At 38.3% G+C, this 17,185-nt stretch overlaps 1 protein-coding gene across 2 annotated transcripts in view; it reads left to right on the top strand.

Annotated features, from left to right (window-relative positions):
* The window catches only part of ell2 (elongation factor for RNA polymerase II 2), a 111,935-nt gene extending 98,312 nt beyond the window's left edge, over nt 1-13,623 (top strand). For both annotated transcript variants that reach the window (XM_043709660.1, XM_043709652.1), the window contains 3 exons: nt 6,823-6,994; nt 8,221-8,265; nt 9,376-13,623. In XM_043709660.1, coding sequence (XP_043565595.1) covers nt 6,823-6,994; nt 8,221-8,265; nt 9,376-9,492 — 334 coding nt within the window. In that variant the 3' untranslated portion in view covers nt 9,493-13,623. The remainder of the gene's footprint in view (nt 1-6,822; nt 6,995-8,220; nt 8,266-9,375) is intronic.
* The last annotated feature ends 3,562 nt before the right edge of the window (nt 13,624-17,185 follow it).

The following is a 17,185-nucleotide window of genomic DNA, read 5'->3' as shown; positions in this document are numbered from 1 at the left end:
CTTCTGAAATCATTGATCAATTTCATTTTCACCACTTTATAGACAGTGAGTTCCAGTTAATTACAATTAACAATTACAAATAAAATATGATCTTGCTGAATGTGTACTATCTGTAACAATTCTTAAAGGCTTTTCAAACCATGAATCTTTTTGTCTAGAGGTAAAAGGGCTTAGACCCATTGAAAAACCACCATCTTCAAACAACAACACCTTGACTTAGAACTGTATTGCTGTTTGTTCACTGTCATTGGTTCAGCTAAACCATGAAAAGCATCACAGTCAAAATATCAAAACTGACAATGGCCATCCTATTCCATGGACATCAATTTGATTTAGAAGGCTTTTATGCAGTTCTAAGGCAACCATTTTTTTTCAAAATCCATATTGGTAATTATATAATCCTTGCATCAGTAATTTCTGTTACTTTATCAAAAAGTTCAATAAGATTCCTTGAGCACAGTCTATCATTTACATCTGTTTTGATTCTCCTTAATTTACACACACCTGTTTTATTTTTCTGTTGATTTCCAATACCTTATCCAACACTGGTAAATGTTCAGCCTATAGTTACTAAGAATTTCCTTGCAGCCTTTTAATTATGCAAGGAATATTATAGATAAGGCAGATGAGTGTAGAGCCTGGATCAGTACATGTGACTATGATGTTGTAGCCATTAGAGAGTTGGTTGAGAGAGGGACCAGATGGCTGCTCAATGTTCCAGGATTTCTTGTTTTAGATGAGATAGAGAAGAAGGTAAGAGATGGAGGAGTTGCATTACTGATCAAGGAGAATGTCACATCTGCACTCCAAACGTACTGGGGGGTTCATCCACTGAGGCAATGAGTAAAGCTCAAAAATAAGATGGGTGTGATCACTCTAAGATAATACCATAGCCAACCCCCCCAGCCCCACCTCTCAACAGCCATCAAAGATTGGAGAACAAATATATTGGCAGTTTATGGAAAGGTGCAATAAAAGCAATTGTCATATTGGATGACTTTAACTTCTCAATATTGACTGGGAGTCCCTTAGAGCAAGAGGCTTAGATGGAGCAGAATTTAAGTGTATTCAAGAGGGTTTCTTGAAACACTGTATAGTCCAGCTAGGGAAGGGGTGTACTGGACCTTGTCTTGGCTAATGAGCCTGGTCAGATGACTGATCTTTCAGTGGGAATGCATTTTGGAAAATGTGACCACAACTCAAGATTTTTTTTAAGATAGCTATGAACAAAAATAAGCCAGGACCTTGTGGGAAGTACTAAATTGGGGGAGGGCAAATTACGTCAATATTAGGCAGGAGCTGGGGAAGTGTTAATTGGAAGGAACTGTTATCAGGCAAATCTACATTTGACATATGGGAACTGTTTAAAGACCTGCTGAAAGTTCAAGATCAGCATGCTCCAGTAAGAAGGAAGGAAAAGGGTGTCGAGGTAAGAGGGACCCTTGGATAATGAGGGAGGTTGTGAATTTAGTCAAAAGAAAACAAGAAACATATGTAAGGTTTAGGAAGCTAAAATCAGACAGGGCCTGTGAGGAATATAAGAAAAGCAGGAAATCAGGAGAGCAAGAAGGGACCATGAAATTATGTTGGAAAAGCACACCAGTTTAAGATCAGGCAGCATGTGAGGAACAGGAGAATCGATGTTTCGGCATAAGCCCTTCATCAAGAATCCTTCCCTGCTGTGCTTTTCCAGCACCACACACTCTACTCTGATCTCCAGCATCTGCAGTCCTCCCCATCTCCATGAAATGATCTTGGCAAGCACGCTTAAAGAGAATTGCATGGCAGTCCATAGATATATTTAAAAACAAGAGAATAACTGGGGAGAAGGTGGGACCACATAAGGATAGTGGAGGGAACTTGTGCTTTGTATCAGAGGAGGAGCATGATATCACTATCTTAAATGTATACTTTGCATTGGTTTTCATCCAGGAGAAGGATATGGAGAATAGTGAGATTTGTGTGGAGCATGCTAATATACTAGGGCATTTTGAGATCGAGTAAGAAGTGATGTTCGATCTCCTTCAAGAGCACTAAGGTGGATAAGTCCCCAGGGCCTGACAGTATCTACCCTAGGTTATTAAGTGAGGAGATTGCTGGTGCCTTGACCAAGATCTTTATATCCTTGCTAACTACTGGAGTGGTCCTGGAGGACTAATGTTGTTCGTCTGTTCAAGAAGGCAAGTAGGATAATCCAGGAAACGTGTAGACTGGTGAGTCTCTCATTGGTTGTAAACAATTCTTAGGGATAAGGATTTATGCATATTTGGAAAGGCATGGCCTAATTAGAGACAATCAGTATGGTTTTGTGCAGGGCAGATCATGTCTTATTAACTTGATTGAACTTTTCAAGGAGGTGACAGATGAAGGTAGAGCAATGGATGCTGCCTACATGGATTTCAGTAAGGCTTTTGACAGTCCCTCATGGTAGGTTCATCCAGAAGTTTAAGATGCACTGCATCCAGAGTGACTTGACTGCATGGATTCAGAATTGACTTGCCCGTAGAAGACAGGGTAGTGGTGGAAGGGTGTTTTCCAGGCTGGAGGTCCGTGACTAATGGTGTTTCACAGGGATCCATACTGGGACCTCTGCTGTTTGTGATTTATATAAATGACTTGGATGAAAATATGGATGGGTGGATTTGTAAGTTTGCAGACAATACAAAGATTGAAGTTATAGATAGCATAGAAGTTATCAAAGCATAAAGTGGGATATTGACCAGTTGCAGAGAAACCATGGGTGGCGAAACTGCAGATGTCGTTTAATCCAGGTAAGTCTGAGGTGCTGTGATTTGGGAGATCAATGTATATAATTAATAGCAAGACTCTGAACAGCATTGATGCACAGAAGGATCTTGAGGTTCAAGTCCATAACTCCCTGATAGTAGCCAAGTGGTAGAGAGCCTATGGCATGCTTGCCTTTATTAGTTGGGGATTAAGTGCAAGTGTCATGTTGCAGCTTTATAAGACTTTGGTTAGATTAGATACAGTGTGGGAACAGGCCCTTCGGCCCAACAAGTCCACACCAACCTGCCGAAACGCAACCCACCCAGACCCATTCCCCTACATTTATCCCTTCACCTAACACTACGGGCAATTTAGCGTGGCCAATTCACCTAACCTGCACATTTTTGGACTGTAGGAGGAAACCGGAGCACCGGAGGAAACCCACGCAGACACGGGAAGAATGTGCACACTCCACAGTCAGTTGCCTGAGGCGGGAATTGAACCCGGGTCTCTGGCGCTGTGAGGCAGCAGTGCTAACTACTGTGCCACCGTGCTGCCCACAAGGTCATACTTAGAGTATTCTGTTCATTTCTGGTTGTCAGATTATAGTAAGGATGGTGCAGGCTTTGGAGAGGGTGCAGAAGAGCTTTACCAGGATGTTGCCTGGATTAGAGGATACAAGAGGCTAGAAAAACTCAGGTTTTTTTCTTGAGTGGTGGAGACGTGATAAAAGTTTATAAAATTGAGGTGCATCGATAGGGTTGATGATCAGACTCTTTTCCCCAGATTTGAAATGTCGAACACTAGGCAGCATACATCTAAAGTGAAAGGGAGAAAATTCAATAGAGATGTGAGGGGCAAGCTTTTTGAATGGTCGGAATCTGGAACACACCACCAGGGCTGGTGGTGGTGGTGGAGGAGGCAGATACGATAAGGGCAATTTAAGGGACTTTTAGATAAGCACATGAACATGGAAGGAATGGAGGGATGAGGACCCAGGGGCCGACAGACGAGATTAGTTTCATTTGGCGTCATGTTTGGCATTATGTCATGGGCCAAATGGTCCATTCCTGTGCTGTTCAGTTCTATGTTCTAATTCCTCTAAATACCTCCAAGCGAATTCTCTTAATACTAATTTATGTACTTTTATACTTATTCGGATTAGAGATTTCTCATCCTCAGTTCTCAGTTTTTAATAAAATTTCAGATGCTGCCAGACCTGCTGAGCTTTTCCAGCAATTTGTTTTTGTTGAGATCTTATTAATTAGGCTATATATTTAAGCTGTATTTTTAATAGAGTACTACTTAAAGTCTCACTTCTGATTTAAACCACTGCCCTGGTTTAGAGAAATCATCCTCAAAATATATCAACCAATCATCTACCTCTTGACATGAGACTTCTTGTTTATCTTGGAAACACATGGGTCACAGTTGGATCAAAATCCTGGAATTCCCTCACTAATGGCATTGTGTGTCTACCGACTGCACACGAACTGCAGGATTTCAAAAAGAGGCCCACCACCACCACCTGAAGAGATGGGCAATAAATGCTGGCCAGCCAGGAGCACCCAGGTCCCACATGTGAATTAAATATAACAATTTACCCGATGAAGAGTCACTGGAGTTGAAATATTAACTCTGCTTTCTTGTCACAGATGCTTCCAGACCTGCTGAGTTTAGAACATAGAAAAGTACAGCACAGAACAGGCCCTTTGGCCCACGATGTTGTGCCGAGGGTTAATCCTAATGTAAAATAAAATAACTTAACCTACGCACCCCTCAACCCGCTGCTATCCATGTGCATGTCCAGCAGTCACTTAAATGTCCCGAATGACTCTGCTTCCACCACCACCACCACTGGCAACACATTCCATGCATTCACAACTCTCTGCGTAAAGAACCTTCCTCTGACATCCCCTCCATACCTTTCTCGTGATATCTTAAAAATATGACCCCTTGTACCAGTCAATCCTGCCTGGGGATAAGTCTCTAGCTATTGATTCTATCTATTCCTCTCATTATTTTGTACACCTCGATCAGGTCTCCTCTTTTCCTCCTCCTCTCCAGAGAAAAGTCCAAGCTTATTCAACCTCCCTTCATAAGGCAAGCCCTCCAGTCCAGGCAGCATCCTGGTAAACCTTCTTGCACTCTCTCGAAAGCCTCTATCTTTCCTATAGTAGGGTGACCAGAACTGGACACACTATTCCATGTGTGGTCTCACCAGGGACTTGTAGAGCTGTAGCAAAACCTTGCAGCTCTTAAACTCGATCCCCTTGTTAATGAAAGCCAAAACACCATGTGCTTTCTTGACAACCCTATCCACTTGGGTGGCAACTTTGAGGGATCTATGTACTTGCACACCAAGATCCCTCTGTTCCTCCACACTGCCAAGAATGCTGTCTTTAATCCTATATTCAGCATTCGCGTTCGACCTTCCAAAATGCATCACTTTGCATTTATCCAGCTTGAACTCCACCCTGCCATTTCTCAGCCCAGCTCTGTATTCTGTCTATGTCGCGCTGCAGTCTGCAATAGTCCTCAATACTTTCAACAGCACCTCCAACCTTTGTGTCAGCTGCAAATTTACTAACCCACCCCTCAAAACTCCTTATCCAAGTCATTTATAACAACTACCAAGAGCAGAGCCCTGTGGGACTCCACTCAACACTGACCTCCAGGCAGAATACTTTTTATCGACAAACCACTCTCTGCCTTCTGTCAGCCAACTAATTCTGAATCCAGATAGCCAAATCTCCCTGTATCCCATACTTCCTGACTTTATGAATGAGCCTACCATGGGGAACCTTATCAAATACCTTGCTCAAGTCCATATACACCACATCCACTGCTCAACCTTCACCGACCTGTCCTGTCACCTCAAAGAACTCAATAAGATTTGTGAGACATGACCTGCCCCTCACAAAGCTATGCAGACTGCCTTTAATCACGCTATGCGTTGCCAAATAGTCATAAATCTTACCGCTCAGAATTCTTTCCAAAACTTTGACCACAGATGTAAGACTGACTGGTCTGTAATTGCCAGGGATTTCCCTATTACACTTCTTGAAAAGAGGAATAACATTCGCCTCCTTCCAATCCTCCGGTACGACTCCCATGGTGAGTGAGGAGGCAAAGATCTTCGCCAGCGGCTTAGTAACCTCCTTTCTCACTTCCCAGAGCAGCCTAGGATAAATCTGGTCTGGCCCTAGGAACCTATCAATCTTAATGTTTTCCAAAATTTCCAACACGTCAACTTCATCAATCTTGATCTGTTCAAGCCTGTATCCCAGCTCCTCAAAGTTCTCATTCACAACAAAGTCCCTTTTCTTCGTGAAAGCCGAAGCAAAAAAACTCAGGGCTTCCCCTATCTGCTCAGACCCCACACACAAGTTCCCTCTGCTATCCCTGATCGGCCCTACCTACTCCCTGATCATTCTCTTACTCCTCATGTATGAGTAAAATGCCTTTGGGTTCAAGTCCCACTTGCTCCAGAGGTGTGTAAAGACATCTGTGAGCAGGTTGATTAGTTCAAATATCAATATTGTGTGAGGGGGGTAGAAATTTTGAACATACAATAATGTGTGGGAAACTGAATTTCTTCAGTTTGGCAGGAAGAATTAAGTGGAGTACTACTTGTAGAATCACAGATTCCAAGATGCAGTTAGATCTTTGTGTTTTTTAGTGGCGGGGGGAGCTGTCAAGAGGCACAAAGTTACTGTGTAGTTACAATAAGTAATTAAAGCTCATGTAATGCTATGGGGAATTGGCCATAATGTTTTTGCTGAGGGTGTGTAACTACGGAATATTGCTGCGGAACGTGGTAGAGCTAGGGTCATTGCATGGTTTTAAGTTGCATTTTTGTTCAAGGAAATTGAGACTTATCCGAGGTAGATGGAATGTTGAAGTCAAAACACATACTGATTAATCATAATCTTAAGTGGTGAATGGCTTACTTCTCCTTGATTGTACATTCTTAACCTTTTCTCTCCTTCAAATCATCCATCGTAACTGGGAAGCAAACCCTTTGGACTGGATCTGTAAAAGTGAAAGATGCATTTGTGATGTCATTTTAATATTATCACTTTTATTCAACAGCAAATATGCAGCCATTATGTCACATGAGCAGAGGCAAAACTACAAAGATGACTTTAATGCAGAATATGGTGAATATCGAAGTTTGCATGCCAGGTTAGAGAGAGTGACCAAACGATTTTTGCAACTGGATGCAGAGCGGAAGCGCCTTTCTCCTAATACTGAAGAGTACAAGGTATTTTCACACACACTTTCAGCTGTTTAACCTGTTGTCAACAATAAAAATTGTACAACAGACCCTTTCCGTTTTGAGTTTCCCTTCATTTAGAAAACTAATGTTCCATGCTTCTTTTCAAATCTTAATGCTGTGACTGTGCCTGACTGAATCCTGTTATGTTATTAATGTCAATATTCTATATTTGACTTGGTATGTCACTCGAGCAACCTGATTTGAGCAATTGGGAGGGAGAAGTATATACACATTTTCACTTTTGCTCTTCATGGTAATGAAGTTAGTATACTTATCAGCATGAATCACCATAGATTGGTTTGCAAGTATATGTATATAGGAGAGGTTAGCTGAAACTCCTTTGGCATGATCGTAATCCTTCTACTGAAGACACTAAGCTTTTAAGCTATTTTCAAAATGTTCTTTCCTTTTCTGTTGGTCGTTCCGCAGAAGTTAGTAATACCAAATAAAAAGCCAAGCAGCCGACTTCTTAAATTACCTTCTTTGCATTTACGTAAGTTCATAGAGAAACTAAAGTTAGGCCTTGTGCATGTCATCAAATGTTTTTCATTTTACTTTTACTGAACAATTCTGACAAATATATTTGAAATTGGCTGTCATAGCCAGAATGCTTTTCTTTGCCAAAACAGAAAATGAACCCCTTCCATCTAAAAACATTAGGGATGCCAATCAAAATATTGTTAGCTATTCTGATTTTCGTATGTTTACATTAAAGTAACAATTTTCAGCACTTGAGTCGATAAATGTTCTGATATCTACAATATCAATTATGCAACTTCAATGAGGCAAGGTCAAAGCATATTTTCAATGCTCGTCTTAGTTTTTGGCCACCTGCTCTCTTCCTACGAGACTTTTTTTTTCCCCTGTATCAATCCAATTAAATAAATCTGAAAAAGTAAAACCTGCAGTAAGAGTACACTCATCTGAATTCCAGGATTGTGTATGGTCTGTGACATTTTATGGCTCCACTATTCATTTGAATTTTCAAATTTTTGGTCTCTCTGAAATGAACTAGCATTACTGGTCACACTCAATTTTCTCCTTGCTTAAATATTTTTGTGTTCCTCTTTTTTGAAAGTATTTTTGAAAATAAATATTAATTATCTGTGGACTTTTCACTAGAAATGATGAGGCATTAAAATTTGGAGAAAAACACTTCAGTATTTAATCCTGACAATTTTGGGTTCTAACAGATTTTCACTTATTTGCAGATTATCGATGAGGAAGTTTTACAAGAGTATTGGAAAATTACAAAGGTTAGTCGTCATTTTTAGAATGGTGCAGTCTTGTCACATGGAATCATCATCATTTACCCTTCCATTTTGTACTGGAGTTAGAAAGTAATGTTACAATCTGATTAATTTTGTCCTTGATTTTTCTTGAATATTTCATAAGTTAGTATTGGAACCAGCCTTTCACTCATGGACTCTCTTCTGAAAGAAGTTGTGAATTAAGATTGCATTCCAGGATTTTCATACAATGTTTAATTACACTCTTGTATGGTTCATTGGGAATTCAGTTGTCAAAGATGTTCAATATTAAGTACACTCACTGACTCACTCAAAAATACATGCTTTTCCCCTCTTATCCAGTATGATTGTGGCTCAGCTGATTTTATGCAGAGCAACTGAAGTGTGGGGGACTGTGTTCCTGCAAGAAATCACTAATGGCAAATTAATGAACTGTGCAGTTATTTTGAATATGGTTGCAGTGATAAATTGAAAGCAAATTCAATGGCTCCAAAATATAAACGCACCAGATGCTTTTTGATGACCTGAATTGTAGATCTTGTTGCTGTGAGCAGAGAAAATTAACAGATCAGCTGAACTGTAAGATCTCACTAATCAGACATGAAGTACTTATAACAGTTGCAAGGTACAGTAATTTTGGTGTTTGCAGGTTATAATGTCTAAGTACCCTTTATCTTCAAAACATTAGGCATTTGATTAGTAACAGTAACAATTAAAAAGTGAAAAACAAATGTATTTTAGAAATTTGGCTCATTTGAAATTTGGAAAGAATTATGAAAATACAGTGATGCAATGTGCATTTCATTTACAAGTCACACTAGATTTATACATATAAAACTATTTGATAATGTACTTGTTGATATATTTTAACCATGGATAAGACTAATCCAGCCATAAAAGGAGGGAGTTGAATTGTAATATTCTCATGTTTAATACAGTTCTTTAAAAATTATTTTCCAACCTCCAATATTGTAATAAATTGACATTTAGTACACTGGCCCAGTGAAATGATTATATAATTAGTGTTTTCTGTACGATCGATTATGAATTCTAGTAGATTTTAAAGCATTTGTTTACTTAATATAAAATTCACATTTTATTCCTTTGTGTCTACAGAATAGTCCCAATTACCATGAAGAGAAACAAAGATGTGAATACCTGCATAACAAACTGGCTCACATTAAGAGACTAATAGCAGATTATGACAAGCAACAGCTACAATCATGGCATTAGAACTCACTGGACAATTTGCTATATTGTTCTATGATCAGAAGGAGATGTGTAATAACATTAAAAGCTAATATATTTTGAATTTTTCAAAACATTTGCTCTAGGAATGGTGGCAAGAGATTTCTGAAAGATTTCAGAAGTTTCATGATTTGAGTTCTGTTACTTCCCTGAAGCATCTAAGCTGCGCTGCCCTCACCCCACATTAATTTATTCTAAATTGATGCTCTTTTTGCTTTTGAACTTGCATCTTACTTTTTAACTGTTATACCAAGATGTTTTTGTTTATCCAAACACATCTCATTAGTCTTAGTACTTGGGCTCTTCTACAATCTCTTGATTCGATTTATACATTAACAATTGATAGCACTATCAGCAAACAATGTAAAACAGTTAAATAAACAAAGGTATGTGGTACTTGCTACATTCTGCTAATTTAAACAGTTTGCCTTAAGTGGTTGAATGTTCCCAAGGCAATTTGCACAAATAGTTTTCAAAAAAATTCATAGAAATCCTTAATGTTGGAAAGTATGACAAGCACTACAAACTGCCTATAATTCTTTACACTGTGCTGCAATTTCAAACTATATGTTAAAAATGCAAACAGTCTGCTCCTGTACCCCTTGCCTTAAGGTGTTCCTTATGTACATAAGTATAGTGACCATTAGCTACAAATGGCTTCCTTCTATCTTGTACAAGTGGGAAGGTAACTTTGACCTCCCAGTATGTGCATGTGTGAATGAGTGTCTCTGTAAATGTGTGTAAATTTAATATACATCTTGAGGGGGAAGAGAAGCTGCTGTCTGTAGCCAGATGCTCAGGACAAAAAAAAAACTGAGTCATTGCAGGTGTTTTCCTATAAACGTACTACTTCCTCCATGGAAATGAAAGCCTTTCCATTTTAAATGATTTATCAGCTTTATTAACATGAATGCGTTGCTACTGTGCAAAATTTGAAAGAGATCTTATAGTTTTGGGGAAATTAAGATACTAACCTTCATGTAGGAGACTTATTTGTATACTACTTTAAAGTATTTTTGAAAACAAATTATATACAAAGAAGCAGTCACCTGCATGTACTAGTTTATTTAAAATTTGTTCTCCTATGTGCCAGGAATATAACTGAAAACAGATGTATTTAATTATACTGTGACCATCAAACAGCACAAAGAAATCATTTGAATTTATAAAGTGTCTCTGTACTTACCAGTGCATTACATTTCAGTTGGTATAATGCCTATCAATAAGATAGTTAATTTATCATGTGGGAACATTAAGTTATTTGGTTGGACGATGCGGGGTTTTGGATAGATATTGAGACTAATAATCTGTGTAATGTTTTTGTCTTTACGAAATGCTGCCAAGTGAAAAGGGAAGCATAATGTTTACAAATGAACGTTGGAAAGTTTGCCAAACTGTTTGGTTGAATCTTCAATAAATTCCATGTCACCAGCTTCACTCCAAATGCTGGTATCATCAAACAATGCTGTAAACCATGAAACTTGCTCTTCCTAACTTGGACTAATTCCAAACATTGAAGTTTAGGTGTTAGTTAGGATGAGTCCCAATGTGATATTTTCATAGTATATTTACGGTACTAATCACTGGGATTACCAAGGACTAAAACTTGATTCACACTTCACAATCATTTATATTGGTTCTTTATCAGTTATTCCCACTTTTACTAAAGTTCTTTTCTGATCACGTTAAGAGTGTCTTCATATAATTCCAGAATTATTACATTAGCATTGATAATGTTTGGATATTTTAAGTTGGCATTAGGTTTATTTAACAAAAACCTCTCCTGACAGGGATATGTTCCACTGGTAAACTCGTGCGTCAATAATATTGGATAGCATTTGACATCAATGTAATTTTAAATAAATTGGATTCCATTTTTAGCATTTTGCTTTGTATCCCTCATCATCTTAAAATTAAGTGATGTTATTCATTTGTGTTATATACTAACATCCTTCGATGAAACAAAACATTCACTTAGTGTAACTTTTCAAGCTTTCTGGAATTCTTTGGAATTTCAATCTGAAATTGGCGTTGTAAAAGTACAGATTTGAGACTTCCCATTTTACAATCACTGGGTATAGATTGACTTAAAACCTACTCCACTGTCTAGTTAGCATTGTACCTGAAGCTGAATTTTGAGCACTATTCATTAGCATCACTCAAGACAACTTTAATGTTTTGAATCATACTTTGGTACAACACTTGAGTGTAAAAAAAAGTCTAGTTTTGGCCCCTTGCCCAAATAATAATAATAGAGTTCACAAGTAGTTTTAATGTAGTCACGAGGAATAAGTGTCAAATCACAGCTGGAGTCCTTTTAGAAGAAACTGAATTTGTGGCCGTGCCTATCACTTTACTACTTGAGTACTACTGAAATGCCTTTATTGTTTTGTTTGTGTAGTATTCTAATGGAGCCAATTTGGCCTCACAGTAGGAATATATTTTGTTAGATCTGTGGTAGTTTACTTGAGAAAATAATGGTTTATTATTGGAGGGATTTTTTGCCATAACCCAGATTCTTTTAATACTTGAACCTTATTTATTTCACCAGTTCCACTAAGGCTAAAGAATGCTCATAAAGCCAAAACCTTATCTACGTTCCTTAGTGTAATTAAAAATATTTTTAAAGCAAAGGAGCATGAGCAGTGCAGTAAGTATGCATCTTTATGCATGGTGGCCTAAAGAAAGTTATTTTTGCTTTTAGCATAGTCTTGGAATTTCTGATGTTGGTCCTAAATTTGGATCCTATAAATATAAAGTCACATTCACAACTGAAACCAAGAAGTTCTCTGAACACTTATTCCTCAGTAACTCTACTAAATTTCTATTTCAAAGAAAATAAGCATAGAGACCCACTGCATAAAAGCCTATCAGCAGTTTACTATTTTTGACCACTACTTCAGTGCAATTAATTTAAGAAAAGTTGTTTTGAATGCAAACTATTTATACCAAAGCTGCCTACATTGTTTTGTGCAGTCTCTGCTGTACTTTGAACTAGAAAGCATAGTTTAAAAAAAACTTACTTTTTCAGTTTTATATGCTTAAGCTGATCATGCTTCAAAATAAGCAATAAAATTGCATGAAAAGTTGGTATTTTTAATACTATCTGTTTCATGTAATTTTAGCAAAGTATCATTCGAAATGTAATGATGCAGATTTGGCTTTGAAGCAAATATTTACCTTTACAAGTATTTGTTTTAAAGTCAAGGGGTTGCATTCATTGAAAATGTCTGTGATCAGAGATCCAGTTTTATTTTTATGTATATAATATATTTGGTTCTGATTGCTGCATTTTTATATATGAAAATGCAATCAATTATCCATTTAATTGGTAAATGGATATTATTGTTCCAAAACTGCCCAATTCTGCATGAGTTTTGAGGCAATTTGCAATCAACTTAAACAAGTGTAAATGTTTTCAACAATTGTATAAGATCCTAATCAATTAGGTAAAACTCTTTTCTTTTCATGACAGTTTGTCCTATTTCAAAATATTAATTTGCTATTCCAGAAACTGAGCAACAAACTAGTCTTAGCATAAATGTATCACAGTATTAAATTCTGAGCTGTTAATTAATTTGCTAGCAGCTTTGTATGTTATTGGATTACTAGTAAAGTGAAATTTAATTGTTTTACAAGGAATGATGAGGAAAATCATATTGTCCCTCCATCCTTCTATTGTTACACTTTTAATATCTATCTTTCCTCTAATCTTGGTATTAATGTGTGCCAAATGGACAGGTTTTTGCCTAAATACTTTGAAGCCTTTAAATTCAGTTTAATTGTTTCTCCTCTTCACATGTCCTTGATCGATGCAGTTGAAACCAGCAGTTCAAATTGATATGGAATAGTAGTTATTACAGAAGACAAAGAATGGAAATTAAAACAATACTGGAATGTTATATTCTCAGTAGTCTTTTGGCTATTGTGAATGTCTTTTGATTTCCAAGTTACACAGTAAACCTTTACCATCTAGTTAGGACCATTGAAACTGGAAATGCCGCAGGAGTGTTTTCACCAATGAAAATACAAGATATTTGAGCCACAATGTGTCCATTCCACATGTAATGTAAGCTGTTAATTTAAATTACATTAAAATATTGACTTTGCATAAGAGATGTTTTGTGTTTTATTATAAGACTGAAGTTTTGTACAGTAACTGGCATTTTAATATAATCATTGGAAGTAGAAGAAATAGGATCAGGAGGAGGCTTTTGGCCTGTTAAGCTTGTTCTACCACTGAAAAATGATCATGATTAGTCTGTTTGTGGCCTAACTCCATTTTCCTGTCTGCCTTCATAACCTTTTATGTCTGTGGATCTGAAATCTGCCTAACTGCCTTAAATATATTCAATGACTAAGTCTGTTATCTGGATAGAGAATGGCAAAGGTTAATGACTGAGGAAAAACATTCCTCGGCTGCATCTTAAATAAGTCCCTTGTAGTAAGTCCCAGATTTAAGTTGCATTGTTTCAAGCTGTTTCACTTTAACATTGTGCAGTGAATGAGTCGTACTCTTGTTGGGTATTTTGTTTTAATGATCAGTGCTCTGACATGGTGTTGCATGACTGATCAGTGCCATTTTGGAGTCCCTTCTTGTTGATCCCCACCCCACGCCTTGCCAACCCTCTGAGCATATACTGATCCTGATGCTGACAATCTCTCTCGTTTGTGGTTTAAAATATTCAAGGATTTGTTCCAGTGCTGTATTTTTTTTGTAAGTTTCACAATTTCTCAAATTCCAATTGTTACTTTTTTGCCAACTCAGTAATCCAGTTTTTTTAATTGCTCAGAGGGTGAGTGTCACTGGACCGGCATTTATTGTCCATCCCTGGCTACCCTACATGGTGAGTTGCTATAGATAATGCTGTTAGGGAATTCTAGGATCCTGACCCAGCCTTATAGGCTACCCATGTCCTCCTTCTAACTTACTTTCCTTTAGATATTTGTGCCATCAAATTTAGCAACTAAACTTAATTCCTTTCAATCATTGTAAAATGTCGAGGCCCCAACACTGATCCCTGTGGCCCACTGTCTGTTGTAACTTGCCATCCAGAAAATAATATGTACTGTTTTTTAGATAATTAATTTTCTGTTCATGCCAATGATATCCCCAACATACTTTGTCTTCTGCAATCACCTTTGAGAGACACATATCAAATGCCTTCTGGAAATCTAAGTACAGTACATCCAACAATTCCCCTGTATGACTTACCTTTTTTTTTGCAGCAGGTGGTAAATCACCAACAAGAGGGGAAGACATGCTTGGCTGTATTTTCACTCAAACTACCTTTAGCAGATGTATCTGTCCAACGACTGTCAATAGAAATGATAACCACGTGGTCTTTGTGGCGATGAAGCTCCCCATTGAAGTGGAGGTGCCAGTATTGGACTGGGGTGGACAAAGTTAAAAATCACACTACATCAGGCTATCAAGCAACAGGTTTATTTAGAAGTACAAGCTTTTGGAGCACTTCCTTTGTAAGGTAGCGAGTGGGGCAGGATCATAGGACACAATGTATAGTAAAAGATCAAAGTGCCATACAACTGATGCGATGTATTGAACAAACCTAGATAGCTGTTAAGTCAGTTAGAATAGGGATGCAGGTTTTGATTTGATGAAGAGGTAAATCTCAGAACTTCTTTCAAGTCACAGTCCTGAGATCACTTAAGGTTTTATATGAAAAAGTGATATCTCAGCTAGGACAATGCATTAAAGGTGTGAGGTAGTCTGTCTGTATCCCAACCTTGTTGAACTGGTTTTATTTCCAATGTAAGAATTTATAAAATGTCACATGAACTGGCTGCCTATAGATTGTGCATTTTGAACAAAATAGAATGTATCTGCAAATACAAATATGCAAATTCACTCCATAGACTTGTGTGCGTGTTTGATAGTGCGCATGGGTGTGATGGAGTATCTGTCTGTGAGAAGGCGTACATGAGAGTGTATCTGAGAGTGTGTGAGAAAGGATCTGTGAGAGTGTGATTGTTTGTGTAAGAGTGTGTATGTTTGTGAGTGTGTTGTGGGCTCATGGTAGTGTGACATGAACCCAAAATCCCTGTTGAAGCCATCCTCATGGGAACCAAACTTTGTTATCAGTCTCTGCTCGGTGACTCCGCGTTGTTGTGTATCCCAAAGTCTGCCTTAGAGGACAGTCACCCAAATATCTGAGGCGGAATGTCCCTGAAGTGGGAGGGAATATCCCTGTCTAACGATTATTGCAATATTCATTCATCCATCTATCCACAACTCCACCAACCTTCGTGTCATCTGCAAATTTATTAACCTATCCTTCTACGCCCTCATCTCAGTCATTTATAAAACTGACAAACAGCAGTGGCTTCAAATCAGATCCTTGCAGTACACCACTAGTAATTGAACTCCAGGATGAACATTTCCCATCAACCACTGTCTCCTTTCAGCTAGCCAACTTCTGATCCAAACCACTAAATCACCCTCAATCCCATGCCTCTCAATAGTCTATTGTGGGGAACCTTCTCAAACCTTCACCTTACTGAAATCCATATACACCACATCAACCGCTTTACCCTCATCCTCCTGTGTGGTCATCATCTCAAAGAACTCAATAAGGTTTGAGGCACAACCTACCCTTCTCAAAATTGTGTTGACTATCCCTAATCAGTTTATTCCTGTCTAGATTATTATAAATCCTATCTCCTATAACCTTTTCCAACGCTTGAACCACAACCAAAGTAATGCTCACTGGTCTATAATTACTAGGGTTCTCTTTATTCCCCTTCTTGAACAATGGGACAACATTTGCTATCCTCCCATTTTCTGGCACTATTCCTGTAGACAATGATGACATAAAGATCAAAGCCAAAGGCTCTGCAATCTCCCTGGCTTTCCAGAGAATCCAAGGATAAATCCATTCAGCCCAGAAGACTTAGCTATTTTCATACTTTCCAGAATTGCTAACACCAACTCGTGAATCTCAATCCCATCTAGTAGCCTGTATCTCCATATTATCCTCAACATCATCTTTTTTCCAGTGTGAATACTAACGAAAAATATTCATTTAGCGTTTCCCCATCTCTTCGGATTCCACGCACAACTTCCCACTGCTATCCTGGATTGGCCCTAATCTGTCTGTCTCTCGTCATTCTTTTATTCCTGATATACCTACAGAATGCTTTAGGGTTTTCCTTGATCCTATCTGCCAACGACTTCTCATGTCCCCTCCTGGCTCCTCTTAGCTCTCTTTAGGTCTTCCCTGGCTAACCTGGAACTCTCAAGCGCCCTAACTGAGCCTTCACATCTCATCCTAACATAAGCCGCCTCCTTCCTCTTGACAAGAGATTCAATTTCTTTATTAAACCACGCCTCCCTCGCTCAACCACTTCCTCTCTGTCTGACAGGTACATACTTATCAAGGACACGTAGTAGCGGGTCCTTGAGTAAGTTGCACATTTCAATAGGGCCCATCCCCTGCAGTTTCCTCCTGCATCCTAAATCTTGCCTAATTGCATCATCATTGTTTCCCCTGAGCAATAACTTGAGTCCTGCGTTACATATCTATCCCTTCCATAGCTAAAGTAAACATAACCAAATTGTGGTCACTATCACCAAAATGCTCACCTACGTCCAAATCTAAAACCTGGCCAGGTTCATTACCCAGCACCAAATCCAATGTGGCCCAACGCCCCCCCACCC

Source organism: Chiloscyllium plagiosum, chromosome 2 (assembly GCF_004010195.1).
Source record: "Chiloscyllium plagiosum isolate BGI_BamShark_2017 chromosome 2, ASM401019v2, whole genome shotgun sequence".
NCBI classification, from domain to species: Eukaryota; Metazoa; Chordata; class Chondrichthyes; order Orectolobiformes; family Hemiscylliidae; genus Chiloscyllium; species Chiloscyllium plagiosum.
This window is presented reverse-complemented; position numbering and strand designations above follow the sequence as displayed.